General features: G+C 37.5%; 1 protein-coding gene across 6 annotated transcripts; it reads right to left on the bottom strand.

Annotated features, from left to right (window-relative positions):
* Positions 1–510: 510 nt before the first annotated feature.
* On the bottom strand, positions 511–9,546 carry mcmbp (minichromosome maintenance complex binding protein). Of its 6 annotated transcripts, none has more exons than XM_056257054.1 (16): positions 9,365–9,546; positions 9,116–9,201; positions 8,625–8,765; positions 8,416–8,457; positions 7,820–7,912; positions 7,554–7,677; positions 7,279–7,433; positions 6,932–7,029; positions 6,679–6,848; positions 5,196–5,319; positions 4,833–4,950; positions 4,542–4,707; positions 2,033–2,166; positions 1,313–1,477; positions 1,039–1,127; positions 511–955 (listed from the first exon to the last, which is right to left on the bottom strand). In XM_056257054.1, exons 1-16 carry the CDS (start codon positions 9,420–9,422, stop codon positions 829–831), a joined length of 1,890 nt encoding a protein of 629 aa, XP_056113029.1. In that variant the 5' UTR covers positions 9,423–9,546; the 3' UTR covers positions 511–828. The 6 variants fall into 6 exon arrangements, with proteins under 6 accessions (XP_056113029.1, XP_056113030.1, XP_056113031.1 ...); XM_056257055.1 differs by having other exon boundaries at positions 7,820–7,909; XM_056257056.1 differs by having other exon boundaries at positions 8,416–8,454.
* Positions 9,547–10,065: the final 519 nt, after the last annotated feature.

Below are 10,065 nucleotides of genomic sequence, written 5' to 3'. Positions count from 1 at the left end.
GCTCACTGATCGCACAGTAAACTCTCCTTACAGTGTCGGTATGTGGTTCCTCCCAGTGAAGACCTTTTGATTGCCCAGAGCTACACTGCAAAGCTACATTCTTTGCATTCAGATGCAGTGTGAGAGGTTTGTGGCTCCTTCACTCAGGTTATAACAGAGAGGAATAGGCTGGTGTTGCATTGCCCGAGACATTTAACATTAACTTGTAAGCACTGGCACTTTCAGGCTTTTGCTATTTTTAACTCTAAACATGCTGATGAGCCTTCTTGTAAGGCTTTTCAATTGCATGATTAATATTGATGGTAATACAGCAGAATAACTGTTGTTGCCATTCTTATATTTGGTAATACTAAACAGATACAACTTTTCATTTTAATCATAGATTAGTAAATGTTGAAATTAACATTAAGATCAAAGTATTGTTCATTGTTGTAGGTCATCTTAACTAATGTTAACAAATGGAACCTTACTTTAAATCGTTACCCCATATTTTAAGTAAGACTATATAAATGGAGAGTATTCACAACTTTATTTTTCCTAATACCCCTGTGCCACAAATGTACATATTTGCTGTAAGGCAGTTAATCTTTGTCACATGTCTGCATTTGCATATAAATGTTAATATACAATGCAAGTACCAAAATCAAAATTTAACAATGCATTCATCAAAAATCTACTTCACCAGTGTCTGTAATTGACCACAAGTTTAAAATAAAGTAAAAAAAAAAAAAAAACTGTACAAATCAAATGCTATATGAAAACTACATTTGAATCCAAAATATTGACACGTATGGTTCATGTTGACGTATTTGAAAATAGCAATAGATTTTAAGGCTCGTTTCCGTTCACACATTTCTGCTGCTGTGTTTGACTTATTCTCAAGACCTCTAGCTGCTTGGCTTTCATCCAGCCATCTCTAGAGAGTGTGTTCTGCCCGTGACTTAAAGACAGCAACCTGAAACAGAATACAAATTGGCATTTAATTTGGGTATGGTTAACAGAATTAGATTAGCTGTGAAAGAGCAATTAAAACTTCACCTCGCAACAACCAGCAATCTATGAAGATCTTCCGCAGACATACTCTGAGGGTCATCTTTTCGCATTTCTACGAAATCCTCTTCTACTGCCTACAGATCAAGACCACCAACCATGAGACAAGTGCTGAATTAGGAACATCATATTAGCATACTACTCTTACCATATCTTTTTTTTAATGGTAGAAATTGCAAGGGGGAAGTACGCGGTTCTGAATTCAGCAAATAAATTAAATCACCATAAAAATTTGGACAATCATATCAGACAAAATTCTGACCTTTGTGATCTCATCCGAAATGGTGTAGTTCAGGGCACGTGCCATGCTCAGATAGATGCGATACTTGTTGATCTGAGATGGAACCTGCGCCACTTGCACAGCGCTCAGGTACTCCTCCAGGTTAGGTGGATTAAGGGTGGGCCGTAGGTGAATCCGACAGTCAGACTGAGAAAGCAAAGAAGAAAATCTCTTTAAATGTTGCTTTTTCTACTCTGCCATGCGTTTTCGAAACGACTGAGCTCTTGATATTGTAAATTCTCATTTGTAGAAATGTCAGAAGCCATTAAAGAATCATGAAACTACCCCTAATAAACCTTTAGTGCCTTTTTAAACTTTGTAAAATACTGTGTACCGAGCTTCGTGCCATTAAATAAGTGGCTTGTCCTGCCCTCTCCCTCTAATGTTCTTGTGATAGAATTGCCACCATGGCAACTAGAGAGCTGACGTACAGGAATAGCACAGCACATTCCACAGGCTGTTAGCATCACAGCAAAGCCACGATATGAGCCCAGCCAGGGAGCTGACGGCAACCCTGTGGACTGTAATGGAAATATTAGGCTGTCTTTACAACTGTCTGATGGAAACAACTCCCATGGGAGAGGCAAATCATTTTCACCTGCTGGAAATTAAGATGCCGGTCTCTCTAATTCACCCCCAAATACACATGGGTAATATTTTAATAATAAAACGCTGAAAGAGACTCAGACCTGATGTTCTTACCGGGAGGAGTGATCGGCCCTCGGATGCGATAAGCACGTTAATATTGCAGGGGAATTCCATCTGGTGGTAGTTGAAGTCGTAATCAACCTTCTGCCAGGAGATCAGGTTCCCCAGTGCAGTGATATTCTGCACACCTACACCCAGAACAGACAAATTATACAAAGACTTGTGTCTCTATGAACAACATGTAAGATAAATACATTGATTAAACAACAGAGCAATGCAGTCTAAAAGGAAAAGGCTTCAGAAAAGGATGTTTACACTTCCTTCAAGCATGCAACTGTCTCTGACAGAGGTTGGATGAGTGTGCTGATATTAACGTAGAACGTCAAGGCTATTGATGGAGTTGGAGGCAATCCAATTTAAAGGAGTCTCAAGTGTCCCCAGAATGTTTCTGTAAAGTTTCAGCTTAAAATGCCCTAATTATGCTCAACTTTTTTGCAAATCCTGCGTTGTACAGACCCCCAATTGCAAAGCAGTGTGGTGTAAAATGATTTGCACATACAAATTTACCTATTTTCTTGGGCACATTCCCTTCATAAATAAAATTAACCCACTGCCTCCCTCAGTGGCTCAAGGAGACTTACTTAAGACTGACATTATAGTGAGGATATAAACATGGCGGACCGTGTGTGGCTCACCCAGGACGGGATCTATGCTAATAGGGCAGAGGGCAGTCATGGCCGGGGCTTGGCCTAATGTGACGTCACATTAGGCAGAAAACTGGGACACTCTTTCTGATTTATGAGGGATTGTAAAAAAATAAATAATGAGTGGGTAGATTTTAACTATTGGTTGCTTACACACCAGACACAAATTTATGTTCAAAGTACACCATGTAAAAGTGAATTTGCATAAATGGCAGACTTAATTGTGCCGGCTCTGACCTGCCTCATCCCTGAGTATTGTTGCAATTGCTGTATAAATGCATTTATGCCACCTCTGGGCAGCATTAAACAGTCCATGTAAAGACACCTAAATACCACTTCAGAAGTTCTTTCTGTTCCACATCTGCAGTGTAAAATTGGCATAAGAACAACGAAGTCTATGCACATCTCATTATGAATAAAAAAGGCTTTTAGAAACAGAAATACATGAACGTATCAAAACCACAAGCAGTCACTTCCTGACAGACACTAAACTTACTGCTCCTGAGTCCAAAAGTTTAAGAACATAATTTCTTGGAATTAATACTTTTTACATTACACTACATTATTATTTATTCAGTAATGACATGAATTTCTGAATGTCTCAGAATTGGTTTTATCTCTCTCGTCACTGACAACAGCACTTGAGCTCTTGTAGAGCAAATGGCTTTCCTAAGAATACAAGTTAAGTGCACTAAAACTTAGGCCTAAGCATTAAATGACTAGGTTGTAAATAGTTGGTTACTTTTAAAATGAAGTATAGTACAGTGTGCACTTTATATGCTTCTTGCTTGTTGCTACTGTGTGCAATAGTGTAATTATTTTCAGAATTTATTTTCAGAATTTTAATTACCGGTATGCTTAAATATTTATTTTCAGTATTTTCAGCACTGAACTCTTTTTTTACTTGTTCTACCTCACCGGTTTTTACTATTTGGTAAAATATCGTTTTTTTTAATAAATGTTCCTTTTTTAAATTGAGACTTGTAACATTTGTTATCATCATTGTGTCATTTTTATGATGTAAATTGAGGGAGCAAAAGCAGTATCGGCTCCAAATATCGGCTCAAGAAAATCGGCAGCCCGTATCGGTCATCGGCTAAGGCTGATGAAAAAAAATCGTATCGGCACTAAAAAACCATATCGGTCGATCCCTGTGTCGCATGATCAATGTCACATTTTCTTTTGATTAGTGACAGAAATAGTGCAGAACATATTTGACATGAATTTTATGTCAATGTTTTATTGTAATCTTACAACTGTTTATTACCATGTTCACATAATTTCCAGTAGGTATGTTTACATGCACTCATTTTTGGCAGTCCGAATGAATGCATCTAATTTCAGAGGCTAAACGTTTTTTTTTTTAAGTTCTAATAGTTAATGTAATATAAACTTTGCATTCACATATTCATTTAAATGTGCATTACATCCAAACTAAATTTCAACATATTTGCATTTTCTAGTCATCGCATTCAGAAATGGCAAGAGCCACTGCGAGAATTTTGTTTTTGCTTTGATGTCATACCAAAAACATTGTCAAAAAAGCTTTTATTAAGTACCTAAATATGTAGCAAATATTCTGTGTCCTTTACGTAATGAAACGTATGCATGTTTGTAAGTTGCATATTGTCACACATTACAGCACTGTGCATGTGTGCAATATATTTTTTAATCCAAATGTATCCGAAAGTACTCAGATTCAAAGGTTTAAATTTGCTAAAAATGTCCCTGTCATACATTAAGATCTACTCCACCCCTTTCAATAAAAGGATTATAGGTTGCATGTAAACAGACTTTTGGACTCCTACTGTACATCTAGGCAGCACACTACTTTTCCCAGCTATAATCGGTGCTCTCACCTGTGGTATCCAGTTGGCCCTGCCCCAGCTGCGTCTCATCCAGAAACAGTGACGTGTTATTGGCCAGCTGAAGAATCCCACTCATCAGGCGGTTAGCTGTGTAGTCTTTCCGTGGCACCATCCGTTGGTTGTTCATATTATGCAGGCTCATGCATAGCCTGAATGACTACCAAGAAAAGGGAATCAAGCTGAATAGTAGTAGCAATGGCAGCTTCTAATATTACAGTATTTAATCAATTATTTCTATAAGATATAAGTAATATAATTCAAAGATCCATCTAGATGACTAACAGATGGCACAAGCTGTTGGATGACATTGTAGAGATGCTCAGTGTATGGAGAGCTGAGAGGACAGCCACTGAGATTCAATGTGAATTTGCCCAAAGGAAGAACATCCCGTCTGCTGTATCTAAAATAAAGACACAATGCAAACTTCATGATGTGTAGTCTGAAGGACTGTGGGTAACTTTTTTTGTGTAAGAAACATGTCACTCTCTTTAAAAAAAATATCTTAATACGTCTGGCAAATAGGTGGAATAGGACTTTCCAAAGTATACAATATAAATGCTTAAATAAGGGCAATAAATTAAACAGGAACTCCATGCAACAGAAAGTTATACTTCAGACATGCAACACTCGAAATGAGAAACGTACACATTGGAGATGAGATGGAGAATGAGGTACTCAGCAGCGAGTGAATCCCCCATTAGGACATGTGTGAGAAAGGTGAGCAGCTCTGCTCTGACTGAAGCCAGTTCTCCAAGAACACTGCTTAAATCTGAAGACAGCATACATACATCCGAAGTCAACAATCACTGGGCTGTCACGATACAAAATGTCTATAGTCAATGCCAAAAATTCACAACTCTAGCTACCAATTTTGATACCACAAAAGATATTGTAATAATATTAAATAATAATGTCATAATTTCTTAATAAAAGTATTAGTACTTGTTCAAGTAAATAGTCAGAAATTAAGAACAATGATTTTCATCTCATCAATATCTTTTAATATTGACAAGATTTTAATCTTCTTGTCAAAATAATGTCATTAATATTAAAAAATAATAGACAGTTGCTTGCAGCTCTATTCAACTGTTGTTATTGTTTACTAAAACTATTAAAAATCACTTCGCGTTAAAGGGGAACTTGGCAACTCTAACCATTTCTTCGCTGATTTTCACTTTTGTTGTCGCATGTTTTTTCATCGAGCTCCCCCCACAGCTGTGGGGCGTATATTTCACAACACTGCCGTAAAAAAACTCACTTGCGGCACCCTCCTCCCCCTTTCTACCTCTGCTCATGCGCATTTGTTATTATCGGAGCCGGGCAACTTTATCGTGTGGAGCTATGTCTACCGAGGTGGGTAATACATCATACACAGTATCATAGAATTATGTCGAATTGCCATAAAGCAGTTTGTGTTTCTCGCTCGTTCTCGCTTCTCACGAGACTTCCTATTTCCAACTTACCAGGACGTTAGTCCCCGTGTTGCAAGGATGGTTTTCCGCCTGGGAACGCTGGGGGGAGCGGGGAAAGTCACCATTTTCACCAGAACAGGTTATTTAACCATCCAAATGATTTCTAAACGGTTTTATTAAGTTGAAATAGTTGCCAAGTTCCCCTTGAATTGAAAAACCACTGATTTAATAAATTATTAGATGAGAAATGAAAACCTAAAAAATTTAAATTAGAAATGTTGCTTAATAAAATAAGTGCAAGTGTAAGTAATAAATTAATAAAAACTGAAATGGATATAAATTAAAGCTAAATAGAAATAAAAATAATAAAAAGACAAAAGCACAAGAGAAAGATAAAGAAGAGAAAGATGAAGAGTGTGATGAAAAGGGAAGGTCTCCATAAAAAAAATCCGAATGCAAGTGTTCAAAGGAGACGCACGAAACGCATTTGAAACGCACGAAAATACCAAGTGAAAACAGCATTCTCTCTCGCTCACTTGATTTCCTGGATATTGTATTAAATTTGCGGGCGTCAGGGAGCCGCTATCAATACACGGGAGACTCACAGAACTTCCGGGAGAGGTGGAATGTCTGCTATAATAGTAAATAAATAATACTAAAACAACGCTGATGTACACTGCAAGACCTAATTCACTGATCCATAAGTGATGTCTTACGGTTACCATTATTCTCCAAGGCACTAGAGGGCAGTAGTGGGTTGTTGTGCACTAGAGGCTGGGCATACAGCATGTGCAGTCGTGGTACAAGGGATGCTGGCGGGCTGTGAACTCTTTGCTCCTCCACAGTTTCCATTCCCTCCGTGGGGTCCAGCAGTGAAGACGCCTCTCTGAAAACATGAAACAAACATTACAGTTTAAACAGAGAACCTTCTATTGCAATTACAACCATCCCAAAATCATTGCAGATTACCTTTCATCTGCAATCACACTCAAGGCAGGGTCCACAGAAAGGATGCCAAATACTTCCAGCATGTCATTCAGTTTGAAACTATCCCAGTTCTCATATACCTGCCAATTACAGAGGATGGCCGAGTTACATGGCTGTCTGTGTAGGTGGGGAATAATTCAACGGAGCAAACCATCATATTATAGCAAGCAAATTACAATGTTAACATGTGCCTGCTCAAGACAACTTGATTATAGTGTTAGTCTTAAAAGTATGCATTAAAAATGACAAACTACAAAAAAACAAAACAATTTAATTGAGTGTCTGTCAAGAGGATGGTTTAAGAGTTTAAAATGAAGGAACAGTTAAACCTTAACAAGGCAGGCTGGGCCCTTTTCTCCAGGCAAAGGGAAGTTGAGGTCCAGACTGGATGTGCAGTGTGACGGGGACGAGTCCTGACTAGGGGCTTTTGTCTCCTGACGCTTCGGCTCCATGTTGCCATGAGACTCAGCAGAGCTGTGAGCTCCTGTTTGAAGAGAAATATATTTTAAATCTTGAACATGAACCCATATGCTTGATAGATTAAAAAATGTCCACATACTCACTGGAAATTTATTTTTCAGTTAAGTTAATTTGTCCTTCTTACCTTGACTGACATCTTTCATCTGTTGGGGCTGTGTGTCCATCTCATCATCTTCCTCATAGCTGCGCTTATGCCTGTTCGGGACATAGGATGTGGAGGGCACCACTCGCGCTTGACTGGTGCCTGCATAGCTGTTCCGAGTCGTTAAGAATAGATGAACTATCATATTGGTCAATAAGGACAAGGGAAACCACCAAAACTATGCTGTGAAAATGCTGGTAGAATCTGAAGTGTAAACAAGATAATTCTTTGGTCCATGTAAAGGATATTTCCTTGACCCACTGAGATTCTCCAGGGATGGGGACACAATAAAAGGTCTGTCTCTCTGACGTCACTGTTTTTTTTGAGTTAAAGTCCACCTGCTGATATAAAGTCCATTTGATTATGTCTATTTAAAGGCAGCTGTACAGACCAAAATAGCTTTTATGTACTTTGTCATGTCAGTTTCTCAACTACTCTCTGAGGGCATTTACATTTATGCTGTTAGGAGACACTTTAATCAGAAGAAACTTACACTGCATTGAAAGCATACATTTTTATAATTGAATGCATGTTCAGTTCGTAGGGATTCGAACCCATGATATAAGTGTTGCTTTGCTCTACTTTTTGAGCTTCAGGAAAAAATACAGAAGAAGTGCTTTTTCACACTTCTGTTTAAAATGTTTAAAAATATGAAATATGTGTGATAATATTCACAAGTTTATGGAAAAATAAATATGTATTAATGTTAATTGTTTTGAATCAAATTAGGTTCAATTTGACCCCAACCAACCATAAAAATCGTACCCACATTTTATTTAAGGCTTAGTATATAGATGCATTAGTCTATGCAATATGTTAGTGAACAAGGCAAACATTTACTCACCCCACACTCTGTGACATCTTTGTATTTTCCACATTTCACCTGCTGAGAGTTTAGGTTTAAAGTTTAGAAATGACTCAAAACAGGCTTTTTATCTCAAAATTCCTAAAGGTGGTAAACAGAATGAATAGACTATATTTATGTATACCATTGTGTTAGAGAAAAAAAAAGTGCTAATGGGTTTTTAATCAGACAGGGTTAGTAGTACTTACTTTAGAGTTTGATGTGGGATCATTCATCTCATAAACACCCATGAAAAATTCTGGGTCAAACATATCTTGGACCATGCAACGGAATTTCACAAGACTATTAGGCTTCATGTAGTGCAGGGGAACATCATTCAGAGATGGAACCTAGAGAAAACAGCAGATGAATGACACCAACGTCAAACGGATGAACTTGAGGACTGATCCCTCATTAAAATATTAATTTTCTAGCTAATAATTATGACTGTCATCAAAAACCCGAGAATACTCAAGTCAGGCCAATATGCATGTCAAATGAATCGGTCTTTTGCATAATATTGATGTCATCTGTCAAAACAAACCGCTCCTCATATCAGTAACGTTACACAGTTGACTGGCCACTATTCTAAAGTAAGCACGTAGATGAATTTACTTCTGCAAGAATACTGCACTAATAGCTATTAGTGTGTCAAAATACTAAAAATACCAGAACAGATACGATTTTAACAGTTAGTTACCCATGCTTGAGCATCGTTTAGTTTCAATTTCTCTTTGAAATACTCCACAACTTTCTTCTCCCAGTCTGGACTGGAGTGACTCTGGGCTGTAGGAACAAGAAAAAACATAACACAAAAGCAGTGAAATTCAGGTCAGTACATGACAAGTAACAGTTAAACTTTAAAAAGCATAGCAAATAATGACGATCACATGCTCCTCTTCAAAAAGTAACTTAGTAGGAAATACACATTTTGACTGCTGCTTCTTACCAAACATCCCATCAACAACACCCAGTGGATTATTGATCCAGTCGTGAACCGTAGGCATTGCTGCAGGATTAAGAAACTCACAAAAGTTCAAACTTAATACTCCTTTAACAAGAACTAGCTGCTACAACATGCACGTTCCAGAGTTCAGCACCGCACAATACACCGTGGCGGGAAAATTGCGTCATAAAAACTACCATGTGACCAGGGCGCATGTTCGCCTCGCTCCCCGGTCAAGAAGACTAGACAGTAGTTCACCGATATGTACAGTGGCTTTGGTAAACAAACTAAGTAGTAATGGGTCAAACCCTTTCTACAAACATTGTGCAATAATCATTGTTATAAAGTAAATATTGAATAATTATATATTACATTAAAAATACGTAAAATTAATTTATAATATGTTAATAATAAATAAATGACTAGTTATGTTCAAGTACCAAGATGAATTTAGTGTTCTGCTTGAAATTTAGCATTTATTCAACCATTTAAGTAAGAAGTTCTTGTACATGTTTGTAAATATTTTAATTTAATATTTATTAACGGTTTAAATGTGCTTTTGCTTTCTTGTATGACAACTGGTTTTAAAAGAAAAACGAAAGAAATTAAAATATCGACGTTGTTTGTCGTTGATTACTTTGGTCTTAGGACGTCAACGTGACGCTAATCTGTATATCATGCACTAGGCATCATAGTTAGATTAC

Source organism: Rhinichthys klamathensis, unplaced genomic scaffold (assembly GCF_029890125.1).
Source record: "Rhinichthys klamathensis goyatoka isolate OS25496 unplaced genomic scaffold, OSU_Roscu_1.1 h1tg000135l_1, whole genome shotgun sequence".
Taxonomy (NCBI): Eukaryota; Metazoa; Chordata; class Actinopteri; order Cypriniformes; family Leuciscidae; genus Rhinichthys; species Rhinichthys klamathensis.
The sequence above is the reverse complement of the archived record's forward strand: the minus strand, read 5'-3'. Positions and strand labels throughout refer to the sequence as shown.

What these genes read in the sequence shown, in the direction of transcription:
- mcmbp (XM_056257054.1), bottom strand. Translation starts at nt 9,422, where the DNA reads ATGCCTACGGTTCACGACTGGATCAATAATCCACTGGGTGTTGTTGAT. An exon ending in AGGGCCGATCACTCCTCCCG is followed by an intron (nt 1,478 to 2,032) that starts GTAAGAACATCA and finishes TTGCTTTCTCAG; the next exon opens with TCTGACTGTCGGATTCACCT. An exon ending in AGATTGCTGGTTGTTGCGAG is followed by an intron (nt 956 to 1,038) that starts GTGAAGTTTTAA and finishes ATTCTGTTTCAG; the next exon opens with GTTGCTGTCTTTAAGTCACG.